The 24,273-nt window shown below is 41.2% G+C and overlaps 1 protein-coding gene across 2 annotated transcripts; it reads left to right on the top strand.

Moving 5' to 3' along the window:
• Positions 1-4,948: 4,948 nt before the first annotated feature.
• Positions 4,949-21,537, top strand: NKRF (NFKB repressing factor). 2 transcript variants are annotated; one of them, XM_070784567.1, is made up of 4 exons: positions 4,949-5,677; positions 7,133-7,231; positions 17,285-17,415; positions 18,460-21,537. In XM_070784567.1, exons 1-4 carry the CDS (start codon positions 5,412-5,414, stop codon positions 20,415-20,417), a joined length of 2,454 nt encoding a protein of 817 aa, XP_070640668.1. In that variant the 5' UTR covers positions 4,949-5,411; the 3' UTR covers positions 20,418-21,537. The 2 variants fall into 2 exon arrangements, with proteins under 2 accessions (XP_070640668.1, XP_070640669.1); XM_070784568.1 differs by lacking the exon at positions 7,133-7,231 and having other exon boundaries at positions 4,952-5,677.
• Positions 21,538-24,273: the final 2,736 nt, after the last annotated feature.

The following is a 24,273-nucleotide window of genomic DNA, read 5'->3' as shown; positions in this document are numbered from 1 at the left end:
CAGGCCTATCTTCTCCTTGAAGACTTTCTTGACCCCATCCACCTGTTTTGATCTCTTCTTCCTTTTCAAAAACCTCCTGGCTGAAATTGTTTAATCTTCTCTGCTTCTCATTTGAGAGACTTCATTCTTCAAGAGATGTTAAGCTTCCTTAGAGTAGAAACATCATTTACAGCTCCCCAGCGGGCCCAGGAAAGTGCCGGACACACAATAAAGAGCGATTAAGAGGTAACTAGATGACGATTCTTCACCAATTTAGGGAGCTATTGCACTTTTGAAACAATTTACTTTTGAGATTAAATAATAATAGTGCAAAGTACACTCATGCTCTTGACCCAGATGTACCAACTGATAATATTTTGCCCCATTTGCTTTGTCATTTACATTGAGGTGCCCCCTTCCCCCTCCCCTGGAACCAAATAGATAGAGAAAGATACATAACATTTTTTCTGAACCATTTGAAGATAATTTACAGGTATTCTGGCCTTTACTCCTAAATATTTCAATGGGTATTTCCTAGCAATAAGGATACTCTCTTACATAGCCACAGTTACCAACTTCAGTAAATTTAACCTTGTTATACTACTTTAACCTATTGAATAGTATGTGTGTGTGCTCAGTCACTTCAGTTGTGTCCAACTCTGTGACCTTGTGGACTGTAACTTGCCAGGCTTCTTTGTCCATGAGATTCTCCAGGCAAGAATGCTGAAGTGGGTTGCCATGCCCTCCTTCAGGGGATCTTCCCTACCCAGGGATGGAACCGAGGATCCTGTGACTCCTACATTGCAGATGGATTCTTTACCCACTGAGCCACCTGGGAAGCCCATTGAATAGTATACTTTATACCAATTTTTCCTGCCATATAAGATTGGCTCGAGAATCATGCACTGTGTCCTGTTACTTTAGTGTCCTTTCATCTGAAACAGCCTTTTTTTGTCTTTCATGATACTGATATTTTTGAAGTGCCATTTTTTAAAAAAGGTTGTTGTCATTTTGGGTCAAGGTGTTGCCCAATTTCTCCACTATATAATTATTGTTTTTCCTCTTCTTTGCTACTAATAAACAATCTGTGAGGAGAAAACTGTAAGCCCATGCAAAATCTTCCTCATCAAAAAATTCCCCCTAGATTTAGCATCTACTGGTAATTCTTACCTGAACCAATGATGATTTTCTGACTCCAGCATTCCCTTCATATTTACCAGTCAGCACATGGTATGCTATCGTAAGCAAAGGCCCTCCCCTTTCCCTCCTTATTTATCTACTTGGTCTCACTGTAGACTTATGGCTTCCTATTTTTTCAATGGCTCATTACTGTCCTTAATAATTTGGGTGCTCAAATTACCAGGCTTTGGCCAGCTCCTAGCTATTGCTTTTAGTCCATTAGTGGCCATTCCTCAAGAGGATATTGCAGTGCGGAATACTCTGGTCAAGAAATTTTGGTGATCTGATTTCTGGGATAATTTATGAGGCTGGTGCTGAGCCAGGTTCCAGGTTTCCCTCTTTTCTTCACTCACTGGCTCCCCCACAGGAAAGGGAAGGGAAGGAAGCTCAGAGCTGACAGACTATGTGTGTATGAGTGTGTGTGTGTTTATATTTCATGTAAAAACATGGCGGGAGCCTGTGTTAGAGCAGAGAAAGATGATGGAGGGGAGGAGGACAGGTGATTACATGAGGTTTCTGGATGTTTTAGGATGGCAGTGGTTGCCATTATCAGACTTCCCTCCTGCATTTCTCTTCAACCATTATTCAGATAATTTACTTCTGCTTAGGGGTTTCAATTCCTGCTCAGTGAGAAAACATCTGGGATGTGTGAGAAGGGAATGGACTGAGCTAGGCTGGCTGAAGGATTTTTTGATCAGAAGGATTACCAAAGAAAGAAGGTCCTGGAGAATCATGGGAATTTTTGTTTTGCTTGCTAGAGATGAAACTGCTTATTCCATAGCAAGATTTATAAATGCACTCCAGCTATGGCTGTTCCAGAGCAAATGGCCTCTAATATCAATTTTATCACCTTTCACTCTGTAATCCAAATGCAAAAGCCAGGTTGGAATTATTTGTTCCTGTATGATGGAAGAATTTTCATCCAATCTGAGAGGAAGGCATTTTTCTTTTCTCAACTCCTTTTCTAGGAAAGATGTGTATTGATTGCAATGCTGATTCTAATGAAAGTTGGCAGCTTAGGCGGAAATTAATCTAACTTAAAACCAGCTTAAAATGTAGGCCCTAAGAAAATGAGTTTCACAAGTTTGAGACAACAGGAAGAGCCTTCATTCATTCAGTCATTCATTTAATTCAACAAATATCTATGGAGTTCCTACAAGAGCCAAATGTAGTTGCTAAAAGCAAGACAGATGAGTTCCTTGCTCTCATGGCACTGTCACAGGGGGTGAGGAGGAGTCAAAAATTTTTTTGAAGTTCAAAAGATGGTACATACTGTGAAGAATTTAAAAAAAAAAACACAGGGCAATATAATGGCAAATGAGTGGGGAGCACTGGATGAGAAGTCAGGTGACCTAGATTCTGATCTCAGCTTTGCCAGAACCCGCCTCTACAGACTTCAGTTATCACTCTACCTCTCTGGCCTTATTTTTCTCACTCATACAATAATTATTTGAATTTATGATCTCAAAGCTTCCTTTCTAGTATCACTTTCTTTGATTTCTGGTTCAAAGACTGTCATTACTTCAATAAACATGAGTACCTACCACAGAGTCAAAGACAGCACTCCCTGTGGAATGGGAGAGACAGGCATGAAAATAAATCATTATTAAAGTGAAAAATGCTGTGATCTTCTGCTCTTGTCAGTCCAAAACAGCCCTACATATAAATATGTCACATAATGATAAATACATCCTAAAACAGTTAAATTTCTCAAGAGGTCAGGAAGCAGCAGTTAGAACTGGACATGGAACAACAGACTGGTTCCAAATACGAAAAGGAGTACATCAAGGCTGTATATTGTCACCCTGCTTATTTAACTTATATGCAGAGTACATCATGAGAAACGCTGGACTGGAAGAAACACAAGCTGGAATCAAGATTGCCGGGAGAAATATCAATCACCTCAGATATGCAGATGACACCACCCTTATGGCAGAAAGTGAAGAGGAACTAAAAAGCCTCTTGATGAAAGTGAAAGTGGAGAGTGAAAAAGTTGGCTTAAAGCTCAACATTCAGAAAACGAAGATCATGGCATCTGGTCCCATCACTTCATGGGAAATAGATGGGGAAACAGTGGAAACAGTGTCAGACTTTATTTTGGGGGGCTCCAAAATCACTGCAGATGGTGACTGCGGCCATGAAATGAAAAGACGCTTACTCCTTGGAAGGAAAGTTATGACCAACCTAGATAGCATATTCAAAAGCAGAGACATTACTTTGCCAACAAAGGTTTGTCTAGTCAAGGCTATGGTTTTTCCATTGGTCATGTATGGATGTGAGAGTTGGACTGTGAAGAAGACTGAGGGCCAAAGAATTGATGCTTTTGAACTGTGGTGTTGGAGAAGACTCTTGAGAGTCCCTTGGACTGCAAGGAGATCCAACCAGTCCATTCTGAAGATCAGCCCTGGGATTTCTTTGGAAGAAATGATGCTAAAGCTGAAACTCCAGTACTTTGGCCACCTCATGGGAAGAGTTGACTCATTGGAAAAGACTCTGATGCTGGGAGGGATTGCGGGCAAGAGGAGAAGGGGAGGACAGAGGATGAGATGGTTGGATGGCATCACCGACTGGATGGATGTGAGTCTCAGTGAACTCCGGGAGTTGGTGATAGACAGGGAGGCCTGGCGTGCTGTGATTCATGGGGTCGCAAAGAGTCGGACACGACTGAGCGACTGATCTGATGTGATCTGATCTGAAAACAGTTAAAAGGGGACAACGGATAAAAGTCACTTCATCCAACAGTCCTCCTGCTATGGAACAGTGAGTTCTAGGCAGGACTATTTCTCCCCACCAACCCAATAATTAGTTCCAGGACAACAGAGAAAATCCAGTTTCTTTTTCCTTTGTATTGACTATACTGAGCACACAGTAAGTGCTGTGTAAATTCCTACCGACCGGGGGCTTTCCTGGTGGTCCAGTGGTTAAGAATCTGCATTCCAATGCAGCGAAGCCCGGTTTGATTCCTAGCCCTCGAACTAAGATACCACAACTAGACATAGCCTGGATGCCCCAAGGAAGACCCAGTGCAGCCAAATTAATAAATACATAAAATTGTTTACATGAAAGATACCAATCCCAACCTTATATAAAATAGATATATAAATTCCCGCTGACACTCATTAACTACTTCCATAGCACAGACGGGCAGACAGTGATTGAGGGGCTGGAGCAGACCGCGGGTCTAGTGAAAACGTTTGCCTACAGAGTGAGCCATTTGGTGCTGTGCAGCTTTTAGTTTGGGGGCCCCTTTTGTATTTTGTAATATTCTGCACGTTTTAAATTGATACACTTAATATAGGATTATTTGAAACCGTGATCAGAACTGTGTGAACACGATGCTTGTATTTGTCAGCAACTGGGATGGAGTATGGATAAGTGGGTTTGGATGATTTTTTCTTAAGTATTTTGTTTTTACTATTACTTCACAATCAAACAAAGCTAATGGTGTACGACGCACAGATAGCTTTTCAAGCTATCCTCTGAAGAAAGAGCGCCTCGGAGAGCTTACATTAAGAAGAAAAAAAGTGTGTTATCCATTTCAAACCCAAGTCCCTCCCACTGTCAGAAACCCAGGGGAAAGCGTAAGGCGACCTATTGCTGCCAACAGTCACCTGAGAGAGCCTTCTAAGGAGTTAACGGAACCATGTTCCCAAACCTCAGAAAAATCTTTCAAAAAATCCCCTTCCCGGAGCCCCGCCCCACGCTTGCGACCACAGTACGTCAAAGACCCCTAGTCGTCATAAGAAGGGAAAAAAACGTAGGTCGCGCGAGACTCAGCGACGGGATTTTGAAGTTAGGGAACAGCCGCAGCGCACGCGTACTGGCCTCACAACCTCAGGGCGGCACGCGGGTAGGTAGACTAGAACTCAGAGAAGGGGGAGCAGAGCGTGCAGGTGTCTTTTTTTTTCTTTCCCAGCGCAGTGCGTGAATCTGAGGGTCGCCGGAGGTGCGGAGCGCTGGGCCTGGCTTGGTCTCCCCGGCGCGCGAGTGACTGTGCCGGGTGCCCTCGTGCTCCTCCACGAGTTGCAGGAGTGCAGCGGGCGTGTACCCGGGTTGCCGGGACAGGAGCTTGTGGTCGCCTTCCCCTTTTTAACGGTCGCCCCTCACGTACACACTCCAGTCCCCTGAGAGTTGGTCTTCGTGCCCCCGGCGCGCCCCTGCTCACCCGGTCCCTCCCACCAACCTCCAGTTCCCGCTTGCTCCTGATCAGGAGTCGGCTTCATCCCTGGGGTCCCTGCTTGGGGGCGGAGAAGATGGCTGGCGGACGTCTGCTGTTGGGGGGCGACTTCCTGTCGCCGCCGCCGCTACCCCCCCTCCCGCCGCCGCCGCCGCCGCCCCTCCCGCCGCCCCCGCCCGAGCCAGTGCTGGAGCAGTGGCGCTATAGCCACGAAAGTGACTGGCAGTGGGCTCTGCGGCGCAGCTTCATCTGTCGGCACCTGCACAGTTATCCCGGGGCTGCCCTAGACCAGCTCCTCGCGCTCTCCGCTGCCTGGACCAACCACGTTTTCTTGGGCTGCAGGTGAGTAAGGTGTGAGGGTCGGGCTGGGGACCCGGGTGGGGTGGGGATCGGTGAAGAGGGTCGGGATAGGGAAGGAGGGGGCGAGTATGGATGAGTGCTTAGAGACTGGAGATTTGGAGGTGCTCGAGGACTCCACTGTTGGCCCAGGGCGGGCGGGCGGGGACGGGGGCGGTTGGCTGAGCGAGGTGGCTGCAGATGACATAACAGCTAGAAAGGTGCGGGGATCGCGGGAGAGGCTGTCCAGGACCAGGGATGGAGATGAAATAGCGCCTGGGAGAGGATTGCCGAGAGGTGGTCATTGTGATGGTGTATTGGAGGGCGTGGGAAATGACGAATAGCAGAACCTCGGACCTGCGTAGGACCTTCCAGGGATGCGGTATCCGCAGAGAATATTCGACAGTCGGGGTTCCGGGGTCTATGGGGGGAGAAGAGAGGGGCTCTGCGGTTCTAATCCTAGTCTCCTGAGCGTTCTCTCTTTCCATTCCCGTTAGATTAAATAGCAGCCCCCTAGCTGGGTTTTGCTGTCTTCTCCTGGGGAGGCGGTTTGTATGAGGTCTCAGCCGCAGGGTCCGCCTTGCTTGTAGATTTGCGCATAATGTGTCTGGACGCAAACAAAGAAATGGTTATATCTACTGTAAAAGCGGATTGCCCTCATTTCACCTTAAATGTGATCAGTGGGATTAACATTTGGCCTCTGAGTAAGGTTTTAGGTGTGTGTTTGTCGCCACCTCCCCACCCCGCCCCCGCCCCGCTCCCCTTTCTTAGAACCTAGTGCCTGTTCTGAACAGGCCTCTTTGAAAGCTCTTTGCATTCAATGGAGACTGCAGTATGGTTCCAACGCATTTTTTTTTTTTAAACAGACTACTTGGCCACTGTCCTTCAGAACCTTCAAATCGGCCCTATACTAGACTAATCATTCCTTTGATAGACTGATAGGGTTTTGTTTTTTTTTTGACACTTGCTTCAGGGCAAATTTTTTAGGAAGGATGAGAAATTATGAAAAATGATCAGATCAAATTCAACCAGTTCAGTTCCAGGAATGATTGTAACATACAGATAAATAAGATTGTCTGTGGTTAATGCTTAATTATTGAACATAGATAGCATCCAGTGTGATACTTGTTTTGCTTCCATAACACAAAAATATTTTTTCTGTCTTCTCTAGATTAGTGTACTTTTCTGCCTCCAGAGATAATGACTATTTCACTGGAGGAACTGGTTGTGACTGGGGAAGCCTCAGTAATTAATCAAGTCAGATAAATCTAACTGACCTGCACTTAACAATATTGTTCTGGCAATTGGAATGGTACCTTTATCCCATAATCATAGATGTCCTTAATATCACAGAAGCCATGGGAAATCTGAATCCTTTAAGAAAAAAACTTAAAGAATTGCTATAATGTTAACCAATAGTTTAACTGAAGAGTAATGTTTACATTCTATCTGTTAACTTAGATATAGGAGAAAGGGAAGGGGCAATAAAGAATCATGGAAACTAGGAACCAAGTGTAATCTTCCACTTGAGGCAGGCTTTATGTCAGCTGTCATCTTCAGGTGAGTAAAATCTGTATTCCAGTACTTGTTAACGTCGGTGTTGGCAGAGCTCTCTTTTCTGGTCTATTTTTCTGTGACAGAAGACTCATCTTTTCTCCCAGGGGGACTGCAGAATGCATGGTGACACAGCCCACTCTAAACTGAAATCATTAATTTGTCTTTGAAGGCCCATCCCCTGACTTTTAGAACAGATTATAAACAGTAGCCAGAAGAGAACTCTTTGCATTTTGTTTCCCACTCGCAGGACTTTGTGTGTTCTAATTTAGCTGGGACTGAAAGAACTCCTAGGTCAGGGATAGCTTTGAAAAATCCTTGATCATAAGACCAAGCCAGGAGGAGCTCACATGAGCAGGGGAGCAAATCATGTTTCAATCCCTTTTGGTGATAGTGGCGATTCTCAGAGAACAAGTTTTAATATCTTCTTGACCATCTGTAACATGTTTCTCAGACTTAAGCAGCATCAGAATCTTAGGCTTCTTAAAACACAGATTGCTGGGCTCTACTGCCAGGGTTTCTGATTCAGTGGGTATGAGGTGGGACCCTAGAATTTGTGTTTCTAACAACTTCCCAGGTAATGGATGATGCTCATCCAGGGACTACACTATGAGAACCGTTGTCTTACAGGATAAATAAAACAATGTTTTCTAATCTGCTTTTTGATCATTTTTTTCCCTCAGTCTACAAAATCCCATGGACAGAGGAGCCTGGTAGGCTGCAGTCCATGGGGTCTCTAAGGGTCAGACACGACAGAGCGACTTCACTTTGACTTTTTACTTTCATGCATTGGAGAAGGAAATGGCAACCCACTCCAGTATTCTTGCCTGGAGAATCCCAGGGATGGGGGAGCCTGGTGGGCTGCCATCTATGGGGTCGCACAGAGTCGGACACGACTGAAGCGACTTAGCAGCAGCAGCAGCAGGCAATCAGGAAGCCCAAACAGCTGAAATTATTTCTCTTCAACTTTTCTTCTCTGTTTCATAAAAATAAACAACGTGTCAAGGTTTTTTTTTTTTTTTTTCTGTAGGCCATTTCTAACATATATCTTGTGGCTAATGAAAATTTAGTGCAGTCTTATCAACTTCATGTACAGCACAGACATAATTGTTCATATGAATTCCAAGGGACCTGTGCAATTTTTACTTAAAATTTTTGATAGTGCGTGTATCTTTAATAAAGCAGAATGTTTGGTTAAGTGGGGCATTCAGCTTTCCAATCATTCTTCATCAGTAGTATTGGAAACAGAATCCAAAAAAAAGAAACAGAATCCTGATCTATTGACTTTTGGTGAGATATTAATCAATAGAGAAAATATATCCTAAAATGAATCCAGTTTGCCACCTTGATTATTTGTCTCTTCCTGTTGATGTGAGACTGACGTTTGGAAGGAAGATGCTGACTGGGCTCATGTTGTGAAACTAACTTTGCACATAGTAGGTAGAGTGCATCAATCACCAGCTGATGAAATATGAGTGGGAGCTTTTAAAAGCTGTATCAGTAATCTTAGTTGTATGTTATTCACTATGTAGGAGTCTTTTGAATAGGTTTGCATAAATAATTTTATATTTGGAAATCCTAACCTTTGCTTAGTTTTCAAACCTCACCTTTTAAATTTGGACCTAGTAGAGCAGTTTGATAATTTTTTTAATTTGAAAGAAAGCATCTATTCCTGAATATTTAATAAATTTCAGGTGCCATTGTATATCATAAGTATACACCTATAAGCACGTGTCTTTTTTCAAGAATGTAAGATTCATGAAGTCAGATGTCTTTGTCCATTAGAAATCATCTTTTTGTATGGTAGGTATGGTGGCACAGTTGTGATTTCCAAAAAGCTTGATACATGATAAACTACCTTGGAAAACCTTAAAGACCAGCTGGGGCTTTTTGGTTTTCTTTTTTAAGCATTTACAACCAAATGGGTTGTAAATGCATAGTATGCATACATCTTAAAATTACTTTGTTGGACTTGCCTTAATGGTACTTTACATCATGATCCTTCCATGAGATAAAATACTGTATAGCCATTAAAAGTCATGTGCTAATGACATGGAGAAAAAGCTTATGACATAATAAATTAAGAAAAACATCAAAAAAGAATCCCAGCAGATTACAAATCAACATAGATGATCTGATAGTGAATTTTTTTTTTTGCAGGGCTGGGGAGAAGGTGGTATGGGAAGCATAGAAAAAGGAATAAAAAATAAACCCCAAAATGTTAATGAAATTATCAGTGGTTGGGTTTGTAGGTGTTTTCTTGATGGATTCTCTAAAATTTCTGGAGTAAAAGTGTTACTTTTTAAATCCACTAAAAAAATGCACTATGGAAAACTGAGTCATGAAAGCTTTATTTACTGCCTTGGCTTATTTCAGATTTGTGGAACCACTTTATCCCTGGGTAGGTACTCTTTGGAGAATTTTTAGAAATAAGACTGAAATCCTAGTGGTCTTCATAGTAAAGATTAATTAAAGATTAATGTAAAGATTAGTATTTGTTCTTTGAATAGTCAAGTGTTAGGCACTACACTGGAGAAGGCAACGGCACCCCACTCCAGTCCTCTTGCCTGGAAAATCCCATGGACGGAGGAGCCTGGAAGGCTGCAGTCCATGGGGTTGCTGAGGGTCGGACACGACTAAGCGACTTCACTTTAACTTTTCACTTTCATGCATTGGAGAAGGAAATGGCAACCCACTCCAGTGTTCTTGCCTGGAGAATCCCAGGGACGGGGGAGCCTGGTGGGCTGCCGTCTATGGGGTCGCACAGAGTCGGACACAACTGACGTGACTTAGCAGCAGCAGCAGCAGCAGCAGGTACTACACAGTCTGTTCCATTATTGTTCCAGCTAGTTCGGATTCTTCAGTATTATGACTTCCTAATAAAGGGCTGAGAAGATGACTGTATTGGCAACCAACACAAAGGTTTATTTTATTATTTTTTTTTAAAATTTTATTTTATTTTTAAACTTTACATAATTGTATTAGTTTTGCCAAATATCAAAATGAATCCCCCACAGGTATACATGTGTTCCCCATCCTGAACCCTCCTCCCTCCTCCCTCCCCATACCATCCCTCTGGGTCGTCCCAGTGCACTAGCCCCAAGCATCCAGTATCGTGCATCAAACCTGGACTGGCGACTCGTTTCTTACATGATATTTTACATGTTTCAATGCCATTCTCCCAAATCTTCCCACCCTCTCCCTCTCCCACAGAGTCCATAAGACTGTTCTGTACATCAGTGTCTCTTTTGCTGTCTCGTACACAGGGTTATTGTTAGCATCTTTCTAAATTCCATATATATGCGTTAGTATACTGTATTGGTGTTTTTCCTTCTGGCTTACTTTTATAGCCTATGGGTGATGTTAAATTTTGTGGCAGATGTAATGAATAGGGAACAGTAAGTAGGTATAATCATTACTAATGCTGGAAGAAACCGGAGAGAAAAAGTGAATGTGAATGGAGTGGGCCCCAAATGCATCATTCCTGCACACTGAATGGCATACATGCCATTACACTTGGATACCATGTTTGGAATCAGTCTATAAGGTTTGGAGAATTTTAACTGGAATTCAAGGTGAGTGGTTTGGTTGTAGTACCAGTTTTGGTAGCAAAATTGGCAGTACCAGTTTAAGATTTGTAGACTTCATCTCATTTTCATCATCTTTTGTTTTCATCTCATACCTTAGAAATTGTGCTCACAAATCTTTTTTAAATTATTTTCTTTTGGCCGCACTGGGTCTTTGCTGCTGTGTGCTGGCTTACTCTAGCTGCGCCCAGCAGGGGCTACTCTGTAGTTGTGGTGTGTGGGCTTCTCATTGTGGTGGCTTCTCTTGTTGCAGAGCACGGGCTCTAGGGCACGCAGGCTTCTGGAGTTGCAGCATGTGGGCTCAGTAGTTGTGGTGCACTGGCTTAGTTGTTCCATGGCATGTAGGAACTCCCCGGCTAGGGATTCGAACCTGTGTTCCCTGCATTGGCAGGAGGATCTTATCTTCTATACCACCAGAGAAGTCCCCACTCCCAAATCTTAATGAAAGTGATATATGTAATGTATGACATTTTAGGCTATGCTTTTTGATGTTTGCTGCTGCTGCTAAGTCGCTTCAGTCGTGTCTGACTCTATGCGACCCCATAGACGTCAGCCCACCAGGCTCCCCCGTCCCTGGGATTCTCCAGGCAAGAACACTGGAGTGGGTTGCCATTTCCTCCTCCAGTGCATGAAAGTGAAAAGTGAAAGTGAAGTGGCTCAGTCGTGTCCGACTCTTAGCGACCCCATGGACTGCAGCCTACCAGGCTCCTCCGTCTGTAGGATTTTCCAGGCAAGAGTACTGGAGTGGGGTGCCATTGCCTTCTCATTTTGATGTTTAGATAAGAGTAAATAAAAATAAATCACGGCATTTAAATGCTGGTGTTAGCAGCAGCAGTTATCAGTGGGAAATGTGGGTTACATCTGGGCTAGCTTCCAGGTCATCTGTCAGAGATGGCCACCATGTCACTTCTCTGCTTTGCAAGGAAAGCCGTCTGATGGGTGCAGGACCTGTTGTGTTGAAAATGGAAAATGTTATCCTCTTTCAAGTTCAGAGCCTACTCATGTAGAGGTGTGCTCGTTTCTCATTTTCACAGCTTTCTTGGGGAATTTCCTAGTGGTCCAGTGGTCCCTGGTTGGGGAACTAAGCTGCACAGCATGCCCCCTGCCCCTGCCCAAAGAAGAACTTTCTTCTCACACACCACCAGAAGTCTTTTTTGGTCTTAGGCTTAGAAAGGCTCCGAAGGTGAGAAGAGTGAGTAGATCCCATGATAACCAAAACTTCACTGAGCCCATAGTTTTGTTTCTCTGCAGGAAATTGATATTCTGTCAAGGGCAAATGTACTTCATAAGGAGTCCTTTTTATTTTTTTAATATAAATTTATTTATTTTAATTGGAGTCTAATTACGTTACAATATTGTATTGTATGTTTTAAAGCTTTTTATTAAGGAAAATCAAACACAAAAAGTAGAAGAGTTCAGTGGACACTCATGCATGCATCATTCAACTTCAGCAATTATCAACAGTCTGTCATGCTACCCTTCTCATTTCGTCTTGCCCCCAGTATTTTGTGCAAGGCAGAATATATTAAAGAAAACCTTGACATCATTTCTCTTGCAAATATTTTAGTGTGTATCTGTACCAGATAATTTAAAAAAACAGAATCATAATACCATTATTCATACTCAGAAAAATTAATAATTTCTCAAAATGATCCAATAATATTTTCTCCATTTGTCTCAGAATGGTTTGTTTGACCCACGGTCCAAACAAGGTCCACACATATCTGATTGATCTGTCACCTTTAACCTATAACCATTCCCTCTCCTTTTATTTTTATGCTGTTTATTGGATGTAGAAATGGACTGTCACATAGTGTTTCCTTCATCATGGATTTGACTGACTGTATTATTGTGGTGGTGCTTAACATGTTTCTAGGAGTTAGGGGCTTGATTAGGTTTGCGTGCAATTATTTGGTGGTCAAGAACACTTTGTAGATCTTTGCCCTGTCATATCACATCGGGGACACATGTCTGGTTGTCCCATTTTTAGTTAGATTAAGATTATAAAGTTCTCCACCAACTTTTTTCAATTGAAATTTTTATTGACATAATTATTGATTCACCTGTAATTGTAGGAAATAATATAATGCCCTGTGCTCTTTACCCAATTCCCGCAATGACAACATTTTGCAAAGTTAATATATCATAATCAGGATAATGACATTGTTACAGTCTGCAGTCTACACAGATTCCTCCAGTTTTACTAATACTTGTGTGTGTGATTCTATACAGTTTATCACAGATGTAGGTTTGCATGTCCACAACCATAATCAAGATATTGAACAGTTCCAGTACCACAAGGATCCCTTACATTGCCCTTTTATAACCACATCCATTTCCCTCCCACTCATACCCAATACTGCGTGTATCAATAGTTTATTCATTTTTTTGCTGAGCAGTGTTCCATGGTGTGTGGTAAAGACATCTGGGCTGGTTGTAGTTTGGGGCTGTTACAAATAAAGCTGTTATGAACATTTGTGTACGGTTTTTTTGTGTGAATGTACACTTTTATTTCTCTGAGATAAATGCCCAAAAGTGCAGTTGCAAGGTCATGAGGTGATTGCATGTTTAATTTTATAAAAAACTTCCAAGTTGTGTTCCAGAGTGGCCATATCATTTTATATTCCCACAAGTAGTATACAAGTGATCCAGGTTTTCTGCATCCTTGTCAGCATTTAGTGTTGTCATCATTTTTCACTTTAGCCACTCTGATAGATATGGAATAATATCTCATTGTGGTTTAAGTTGCATTTCCTTGGTGGCTGATGATGTTGAACATTTCTTTTTATCTGCTTATTTGCAATCTGTATATCCTCTCTGGTGAAATGTTCTATTCATATCTTTTGTTCATTTATATCTGTGTATACTATATACACATATATACACATAATATATGTGTATATATTTTACTGTTGGACTTGAGAGGTCTTGAGGTCTTTATACTAGATACTAGTCTTTTGTCCGGAGAAGGCAATGGCACCCCACTCCAGTACTTTTGCCTAGAAAATCCCATGGACGGAGGAGCCTGGTAGGCTGCAGTCCATGGGGTCGCTAAGAGTCGGACATGACTGAGCGACTTCACTTTCACTTTTCACTTTCATGCATTGGAGAAGGAAATGGCAACCCACTCCAGTGTTCTTGCCTGGAGAATCCCAGGGACTGGAAGCCTGGTGGGCTACCGTCTATGGGGTCGCACAGAGTCAGACATGACTGAAGCGACTTAGCAGCAGCAGCAGAGCAGTCTTTTGTCAAGTATATGGTTTGTAAATATTTTCTTGCTCTCTGTAGCTTGTCTTTTCATCCTCTTCACAGGATCTTTTGAGAGCAAAATTTTTTAATTTTCATGAAGTCCATTTTATTAACTTTTTCTTTTATGGATCATACTTTTGGTGTTAAGTATAAGAATTCTTTGCCTAGCTGGAGATCTTGAAAATTTTCTTCTGTATTTTTTGTAAAAACTTTGTAGTTTCACATTTAAGTTTATGATGCATTTTGAGTTAACTCTTGTATATGATGTGAGGTTTAGGTTGAGGTGGTGTGTTTAGGTTGGATGCCTACTTTGTCCAGCACCATTTGACAAAAAGACTGTCCTGCCACCATTGGATTGCTTTTAGTTTTATCAACAATTGAGCATGTCTGTGTGGGTCTATTTCTAGGTTCTTCCCCATCAACTTTCACCTGATAAGCTTTTACTGTTGTTCACTTGCTCAGTTGTGTCTGACTCTTCGTGACCCCATTAACTGCAGCATGCCAGGCTTCTCTGTCCTTCAGCATCTCCTGGAGCTTGTTCAAACTCATGTCCATTGAGTCAGTGATGCCATCCAACCATCTCATCCTCTGTTGTCCCCTTTTCCTCCTGCCTTCAGTCTTTCCCAGCATCAGAGTCTTTTCCAGTGAGTCAGTTCTTCACATCAGGTGGCCAAAGTATTGGAGTTTCAGCTTCAGCATCAGTCCTTCCAATGAATATTCAGGACTGATTTCCTTTAGGATTGACTGGTTGGATCTCCTTTTAGTCCAAGGGCCTCTCAAGAGTCTTTTCCAACACCACAGTTCAAAAGCATCAATTCTTTGGTGCTCAGCCTTCTTTATGGTCCAGCTCTCACATCCATACATGACTACTGGCAAAACCATAGCTTTGACTAGACAGACTTTGTTGGCAAAGTAATGTCTCTGCTTTTTAATATGCTGTCTATGTTGGTCATAGCTTTTCTTCCAAGGAGCAAGCATCTTTTAATTTCATGGCTGCAGTTACCATCTGCAGTGATTTTGGAGCCCAAGAAAATAAAATCTGTCACTGTTTCCCCATCTTTGCCATGAAGTGATGGGATTGGATGCCATGATCTTCATTTTTTGAATGTTGAGTTTTAAGCCAGCTTTTTCACTCTCCTCTTTTACCTTCATCAAGAGGCTCTTTAGTTCTTCTTCACTTTCTGCCATAAGGGTGGTGTCATCTGCGTATCTGAGGTTATTGATATTTCTCCCAGTAATCTTGATTCCACCTCATGCTTCATCCAGCCTGGCATTTCACATGATGTACTTGGCATATAAGATAAATAAGCAGGGTGACAGTATACAGCTTTGACCTAGTCCTTTACCAATTTTGAACCAATCCATTGTTGCTTTTTGACCTGTGTACAGGTTTTGCAGGAGGCAGGTAAGGTGGTCTGGTATCCCCATCACTTTAAGAATTTTCCACAGTGTGTTGTGATCCACACAGTCAAAGGTTTTAGCATAGTCAATGAAGCAGAAGTAGATGTTTTTCTGGAATTCTTTTTCTGTGATCCAATGGATGTTGGCAATTTGATCTCTGGTTCCTCTGCCTTTTCTAAATCCAGCTTGAACATCTGGAAGTTCTCATACTGTTGAAGACTAGCTTGGAGAATTTTGAGCATTACTTTACTAGCGTGTGAGATGAGTGCAATTGTGCAGTAGTTTGAGCATTCTTTGGCATTGCCTTTCTTTGGGATTGGAATGAAAACTGACCTTTTCCAGTCCTGTGGCCACTGCTGAGTTTTCCAAATTTGCTGGCATATTGAGTGCGGCACTTTCACAGCATCATCTTTCAGGATTTGAAGTAGCTCAACTGGAATTCCATCACCTCCACTAGCTTTGTTCATAGTGATGCTTCCTGAGGCCCACTTGACTTTTCACTCCAGGATGTCTGGCTCTAAGTGAGTGATCACACCATTGTGGTTATCTGGGTCATTAAGATCTTTTCTGTATAGTTCTTCTGTGTATTCTTGCCACCTCTTCTTAATATCTTCTGCTTCTGTTAGGTCCATAACATTTCTGTCCTTTATTGAGCCCATCTTTGCGTGAAATGTTCCCTTGCTGCTGCTGCTGCTGCTGCTAAGTCGCTTCAGTCGTGTCCGACTCTGTGCGACCCCATAGACGGCAGCCCACCAGGCTCCCCTGTCCCTGGGATTCTCCAGGCAAGAACACTGGAGTGGGGTGCCATTGCCTTCTCCGAAATGTTCCCTTAGTATCTTTAATTTTCTTGAAGAGATCTCTGTCTCTCCCATCTTATTGTTTTCCTCTATTTCTTTGCATTGTTCATTTAGGAAGGTGTTCTTATCTCTCCTTGTTAAACTTAGCAGCCATTGATGATCATTTATTGTTGCATTATGGGTTGCAAAATGGTAGGAATCTATCATTCCTTCGTTTATTAGCTGGAATGCTTCTGTAAAGGAGATTTTCTTCATCGACTCTTTAGTTTTCTCTGAGGTACAATTTGTACAGGGAAATGCTGGATAAATGCTTGCTTTCTTCTTTTAATGTTGCTTGTTTTGGGAATAATGACTTGATTCCCCACCATTCTCCAAAGGTGACCAATAATGAATTTGTAAGTATTACTGTGAACTAATGGATTTTTAACGTGTTTGATGTGTTTCAATCCACTGTGGTTATTCTTGATATTCAAGTTGGCTCACTTCTGAGTCTATTTGACAACAACCCCTGAGGTCTTTGACAGCATCCTTGTTTCCAGGCATGAAAATATCTCCCAGATTCTACATTTCTTGGCCCAGACTTGGATCCAGCCACTTCTTTCAGGACTCTGATTCCATTTGGTGGGAAATGATAGAAACCACAATCTGGATGTTAACAATCCATCTCTTATTAACATTCTTAGTACTTTTACATTATTGTTATCATATATGTATACACGATATACATCATATATGTATATATGTAGAGAAAAATAAATTATGAGTTTATATGGATACTTTTAATTCAAATTAAAGATATGGTCTTCACCTAAATTTCTTAATGTTTGTGTTTGTGTGTCTTCTAATGACAGTAACATAATTGCTCATTTGATACATAACTATTTTAGGGCAGATTCTTCAGTTTTATAGCCAAGACACTCTGTTAGTAAAGTCCTGTGGGAGCAATTATAAGATGGGTCATCTAGAAGCTTTTTAAAAAACTGCATTCTTGCTGTTTTAACTGTAGATTATATTCGTTTAAATAGGTACAGCCCACGCTTGATGGAAAAAATTCTCCAAATGGCTGAAGGTATTGATATTGGGGAGATGCCTTCATATGATCTGATGCTATCCAAGGCCTCCAAAGGTCAAAAACGTCACCTGTCAACATGTGATGGTGAGTATACTGTTTCCGGAAGGTGGGATTTGAAGAAACAGTGTAGCTTCTTTTTTAATGATATGAGTGTGGTATATGATTTTAAATAACATTGGTAACATCAGATCTTACACACTGTAAAAGTTTTAACTTTCAGTTTGTACATTTTTTTTTTTTTTTTGAGGATGCTAAATAGAACTGAAAGCTAAGAATACTGAATTCATGCTATAATGCTGTCCTTGAAGGGTAATGCTTCCATGCCATGGAACCTCCCTTAAGCACCTAAGTAACTAAATCCTCCTGGATGGGTCTGTGGTAGACCAATTTTCTACTAAACAGTGTTATAGGGAGAAAGCTCTAGTGTCTGGTATAGCCTCAGCAGAGTTCTTCCATAGCTTTAAATTTGATATCCTCTATAAATCATTAGTTTCCAGCTAAAGTTTGTTCTAGAAATAAAATATAGCAAACATCTTTTTGTGCAGAATAAGTCAGAACTAAAATTTTGAAGTTGAAAATCTTTGGGATCTTTTGACAAATATTTTTTATTTGATTTTTTTTTTAGTCGCAACTATGTAAAGCACCATCACAGAGTCGGTCACTTCTGGTACAAAAGAGAGGCTTTGTAAACGCCTCTGGTCATCATCTCTGTTGCATTAGAGCCATCTGTTCCATTTGCAGTCCTTAAGAAGGAGCTTTTCAGCACAGGTGGTATGAGATCATAGTGGAACATCCTCTTACTCAGTACACTTCACCTGTGCTTTAACTCATTAGATGCAGAAGCATCTACCCGTCGTGCATGGTGGTGACCTGCATAGTTGAGTCAATGGCATATTTTCTGTCAAGTCTCCTCCCTTACACGTGGAAGGACAGGGAGCATCTCTCCTTATGCTGGAATCTTACATTGATATTTGAGTCCCTTCACCTAAATGAGCTGAAGTTTTTGTGATGGGACATAACTTTTACCAGCAGTTCAGCTTGCAAAAAAAAGTGGTTGGTACTGTTTTCCTGCTTGGTTCTTTTGAAATATCCCTTTTTAATGAATTGTAAATTTCACTCATTCTATAGGTCAAAATCCTCCTAAAAAGCAAGCCGGTTCCAAATTCCATGTGAGACCTCGTTTTGAGCCTGTACATTTTGTAGCTAGTAGTTCAAAAGACGAAAGACAGGAAGATCCTTATGGCCCTCAAGCAAAAGAGAGAAATGAACAAACACATTTTGCTAACATGCCAAGAGACATCTACCAAGATTATACTCAAGACTCTTTCAGTATACAAGATGGGAACTCTCAGTATTGTGATTCATCAGGATTTATTTTCACAAAAGACAAGCCTGTCACAGCCAACATGTATTTTGACAGTGGGAACCCTGCCCCCAGCAGCACATCACAGCAGGCAGACTCTCAGTCACCTCCTGAGCCTTCACCATCACAGACATTTCCTGAGTCAGTGGTAGCTGAGAAGCAGTATTTTATTGAAAAATTAACAGCAACTATCTGGAAGAACCTTTCTAATCCAGAGATGACTTCTGGATCTGATAAAATTAATTACACCTATATGTTAACTCGTTGTATTCAGGCATGTAAGACAAATCCTGAATATATATACGCTCCTTTAAAAGAAATCCCTCCTGCTGACATCCCCAAAAATAAAAAACTTCTAACAGATGGTTATGCCTGTGAAGTTAGATGCCAGAACATCTACTTAACTACAGGCTATGCTGGCAGCAAGAATGGGTCCAGGGATCGAGCTACTGAGCTAGCTGTAAAACTCTTGCAGAAACGTATTGAAGTTAGGGTTATCCGACGGAAATTCAAGCACACATTTGGAGAGGACCTTGTGGTGTGTCAGATTGGCATGCCTTCATATGACTTTCCTCCAGCTCTGAAACCACCAGAAGAGCTGGTGGTGCTGGCTAAAGATGCTTCTGGGCAGCCGATTTTTAATGCTTCCGCCAAACACTGGACCAATTTTATCCTTACAGAAAATGCAAACGATGCAATTGGTATCCTTAACAATTCTGCCTCATACAACAAAATGTCTGTTGAATACAAATATGAGATGATGCCAAATCGTACATGGCGTTGTCGAGTGTTTTTGCAAGATCACTGCTTAGCTGAAGGTTATGGAACCAAAAAAACAAGTAAACATGCAGCTGCTGATGAGGCTTTGAAAATCCTTCAAAAAACACAGCCCACTTATCCATCTGTCAAAAGTTCACAATGCCAAGCAGGCTCTTCACCCAGGGGATCTGGAAAGAAGAAAGACATAAAGGATCTTGTAGTTTATGAGAATTCTTCCAATCCTGTGTGCACACTGAATGACACAGCTCAGTTTAACCGAATGACAGTTGAATACGTCTATGAAAGAATGACAGGCCTCCGATGGAAATGCAAGGTGATTCTCGAGAGTGAAGTAATTGCAGAAGCAGTTGGAGTGAAGAAAACTGTCAAATATGAAGCTGCGGGGGAAGCTGTGAAAACCCTCAAAAAGACCCAACCGACTGTTATTAACAACTTGAAGAAAGGAGCTATTGAAGATGTGATTTCCAGAAATGAAATTCAGGGCCGCTCAGCAGAGGAGGCTTATAAACAACAAATCAAAGAAGATAACATTGGGAATCAGCTGCTGAGAAAGATGGGTTGGACAGGTGGTGGTTTAGGTAAATCTGGCGAGGGCATTCGGGAGCCAATCTCCGTCAAAGAGCAGCATAAGCGGGAAGGGCTTGGCCTTGATGTAGAGAGGGTAAATAAAATTGCCAAGAGAGATATTGAACAGATCATCAGAAACTATGCCCGCTCCGAGAGCCACACGGATTTAACTTTCTCTACAGAGCTGACTAATGATGAGAGGAAGCAAATACATCAGATCGCCCAGAAGTATGGTCTTAAGAGTAAGTCTCATGGGGTGGGCCACGACAGGTACCTGGTGGTAGGAAGAAAAAGACGGAAGGAGGACTTACTTGACCAGCTCAAACAGGAAGGCCAAGTAGGGCATTATGAGCTGGTGATGCCTCAAGCAAATTGAGATCTTGCTAATTTATTGTGCAGATGCCTGAGGCAGATTTGTGAATTAAAGAAGTGATGCTACATGTACTGGTTGCAGAGTATATTCATTCTTACGATGTTTCACCTTGTTCATTTCATATAGTGCTTTATTAGATATTGCAATTTGAAGAATACTGTCCACTTGTATTAGCTTAATCCAGCAGATAATATTGTGCAGTTACTGTTTATGTCTTTGATATTGCTGTGTCCCTCAGATTTTAGTGGTTTGTACAAAGCAAGAACACATATCCAAATGGAATTTCACTCCAAGAAAGAAATTCCCATTTTAAAGGGCATAGCACAGCAATCTGCAACAATATGTAAAATTGATGTTGACTACAATAAAACTGCTAAGTCGCGTCAGTCGTGTCCGACTCTGTGAGACCCCATAGACGGCAGCCCACCAGGCTCCTCCGTCCATGGGATTTCCCAGGCAAGAGTACTGGAGTGGGTTGCCTAGAGTCTTAATTCCAACTTAACTGAAAATGTCAGATCATTTTGTATTATCTATTTTCATCTTTATGTGAAGCCAGTTATAGAATGTTTAACAGTAAATTGTGCTGTATGTGTAAATGTCCTTACCAACTAAATGATGTAAAACTTTCTTAAAGTAATTTTAGTGTCCATTTATTTATAACTCTTCCATGTGTTTTCCAGAATATTGGAAGTGATTTACTGTATCTTGTGATAGGGGTTTTAACAAATTCTAGTCTTCACGCTGAGAGAGCACTACTTGAGAGAGCAATTGAAAAGTTTCCAAAATTTTGATTCAGTCTGAAGAAAGGAAGCTGGAACTGTCTGTTCTTGGTGCCTTGCAGAGAGACTCAAAGCAACTCTCCGTTACAGCTTTCATGTGGCTTGGATGTATAACACATCCAGGGTGGCCACAGCTGTAGCAGAGCTTGGTGAAAGACTGAAGATACATTGGTGCTTTGATGAAAAGGTCAGTTGGCTGGTTCTCTCTCGAAAAGCTTATTTAGCCCCCAAAGCCAACTTTGTAACATATTTAAAACTGCTATTTTCGCTTATTTCTGGAATGTAAAAAAAATGTATAAAAAGAATTAGCGTATGCTTCCTGAATAAAAAGGAGGCAAAGTTGATCAATGTGGTGGTGTGCTCATTTCTGGGAAGCAGCCTGGTAGCAACACTTTGAGTCTTTGGAGAAGAGAAGTGGTGTTTGCACAAAACATTTCAACACTAGAACACATGTGGATGAACATGATGCCTTAGCAGATAGGAACAGCCAGTCAGCGACCCATCGTGTTTTCCCCGGGGACCAACATGCTGGCTGCAGCCAAACCTTAGGCTGTTTCCTTTTACATGATTTTGTTTTTTGTATCTCAGGTAAATCAACTATTAATATTCAGAGGTGAATATTGATAAACACCTCCAGTGACTTCATATTTAGAACAGTTAGGGTGCTTACAGTGACTTAAAACATTTAGCACCAAACTTGACATTGGCCCACAATGAACAACTTCCTTTCCCTTCTTAGGTATATTTTGCATTAAGAAGCTGTCCACTGTACTTAAATCAATATGTTAAAAATAGAAGGGGATTTTCTTTTATGCCTGGATCTCTATGGCTTTCAGTCACCTACAATGATAACACAGTGTATGATGTTTGCTTTCCACCAACTTTTGTCCTACAGTGTCTGGCCTTTCATGTTAGTAGGATGAGGAATGAGGTGTGCGTTTTATTTTGGCCCTTAATCTTTTAACAGTGGCAAAGGGAACTAACCTAAAATGTTCATAGATTTTTTAGGATTATGTTTTTTACCTCCTAGTCTCATGCCAACTTTGAGAAGCTATGGTTCAATTAGTGTATTAGAAAAGCCCACCTTCACCTCTCTTGGGTAAGGGTGGCTTTGGAGATTGAGTGTAAAAACTCCTCGCTTTACGTTTCTTTCCTCTTCCCAAAATGATTCAGGGCCCAGAGGAGTAGGGTAATGTTATATAAATCTGGTTTATTTGTATAAGTTAAAACGAATAGAATATCAGTGTAGTTAGTTAAGCTCTGAAACAATGGGGCCAAGTATATATTTGGTTCTCAGTTTGAGGGTCCAGATTTCCTAACTTCTTAGGATCAGCCTTGGTATTAATGTGGAAATTCATCTAACTGGAAATTCACTTCTTAACTTGGTGGGAGGGGTGGTGATAAATGAAATTTAAATCATCTAACTCTGCTTGAGAATATGTTGAGAAATGGGGTTGGCAAGAATGAGCTGCTGACAACCTTGCTGTTCTATTGTGTCCCCTTTTTGTTGGTTCTTATATTTTCCCTTTCTTTGAGACATGAGACAGCAGGCATTTTTAACCCAGTACTGTAACCTTGCTATAAAACCTGCACAGGTACATGAGCAGCTCTAAGTTTTGTTTGAATAAATTATACTGAGGAACTAACTCTGTTTTCAGTTACATATATATTTATAGCATTAAGGCTCACAGATCTACTTTTTAGATTTTTTTCCCTCCCCTTTGATTACAAAATGAATGGAAATTTCATGCATTGTTGGGATTCTTTTAAAAGTAGTATACAGTACATTATTCACTGTGCTATGAGTAACTCTTGAAGCTGGAGATGGGTTCTAAATAAGGGACTCTTAATTACAACTCTAGCTCTTCATCATACCCCCTTTGCCATACATGCAGGTGCAGAATTGAAGATTCAAGTTCAATCTGCCATTTGAAAGGGGACCTCACATATATGTTTTAAATTTATGATTGTTATAAATTAGTGTATGGTGTTGTTAGCCTGTGGCATTTGTTTAAAAAAAACTGTAAAGAAAAAAGGCAAATCTGTATTAAATTTTGAATGATTTGTGGTGCTTTTGACCATGGATATGATGCTTTGGGGAAGTCAGTTTGTTGATGCTGTTGTAAGATTTTAAAAGGATTATCCCATGAAAGATACTGGAATAGTGTTTCTCAGGAGGTATACGAAAGAAAAAAAAATAAACATGCATATTCCTAATCTCACCTTAATTTTTTCAAGTATGAGTAACAGTGTCAATGTTCAAGATACCCAACCACAGGAATTCCCTGGTGGTCCAGCGATTAAGACTTGGGCACTTTCACTGCCATGGCCCATGATCAGTCCCTGGTTACGGATCTAAGCTCCCATAAGCCATGTGGCACAGCCCAAAAAAAAAAACAACCCAGCCACAGTAGGATGAAGAAATTTATGTAAAACTACTCTGCCAAATAAAGACTGATTTAATGTCATTCTACTAAGAAGCAGAAATGAACTTACTAAGGATGTTGTTCCCAGGTGAATCGAACCAGTTGGTGTGTTCAGTGCAGGATGAGCTCCCTCATGTTGAAGCTCCTTTAAATACACCAGAAGGACTTAGATTTCATTTATCACCACCTCCCACCAAGTGAAGAAGTGAATTTCCAGTCATTGTCCTCGTCTCTATAAAATGAACTAGGTTGCTCCTCAGAAGAAAGTTTTTGTTTAAACAAGGTTAACACTGATGATACCTGTATTCCCAAACTTTACTTGAGACTTAAAATACCATTTTATAGTAGTTTTTTTTTTAAGCTAAGGCTTTTTTTAAGAGGTGGAATGTCAGGATCAATGTTAGACCTTGGTCTCTTAGGATGATGGTAAATCTCCAGGTTAATTCTCCCCACGTAGCAGTTTCACTCCCTTAACTGCCTATAATATATGCTGAAACAACTCTGAATAGTTTTACATTCTGTTAGAATGTTTTAAAAAGCATGAAATACTTAAGACTGAAAAGAATAAAGGTCCTCTCCAGCAATATCTTCTCTTTTCCCTCTCCCAGGATCTGTATTCATACTCAGCTAAAACGTAATTATACGTTGACTACA

This window comes from Bos indicus, chromosome X, assembly GCF_029378745.1.
Source record: "Bos indicus isolate NIAB-ARS_2022 breed Sahiwal x Tharparkar chromosome X, NIAB-ARS_B.indTharparkar_mat_pri_1.0, whole genome shotgun sequence".
NCBI lineage: Eukaryota > Metazoa > Chordata > Mammalia > Artiodactyla > Bovidae > Bos > Bos indicus.
The sequence above is the reverse complement of the archived record's forward strand: the minus strand, read 5'-3'. Positions and strand labels throughout refer to the sequence as shown.

Coding starts and splice junctions, on each gene's coding strand:
- NKRF (XM_070784567.1), top strand. CDS start 5,412: ATGGCTGGCGGACGTCTGCTGTTGGGGGGCGACTTCCTGTCGCCGCCG. Junction 5,678..7,132: donor CACGTTTTCTTGGGCTGCAG/GTGAGTAAGGTG, acceptor CTGTTAACTTAG/ATATAGGAGAAAGGGAAGGG. Junction 7,232..17,284: donor ATGTCAGCTGTCATCTTCAG/GTGAGTAAAATC, acceptor TCGTTTAAATAG/GTACAGCCCACGCTTGATGG.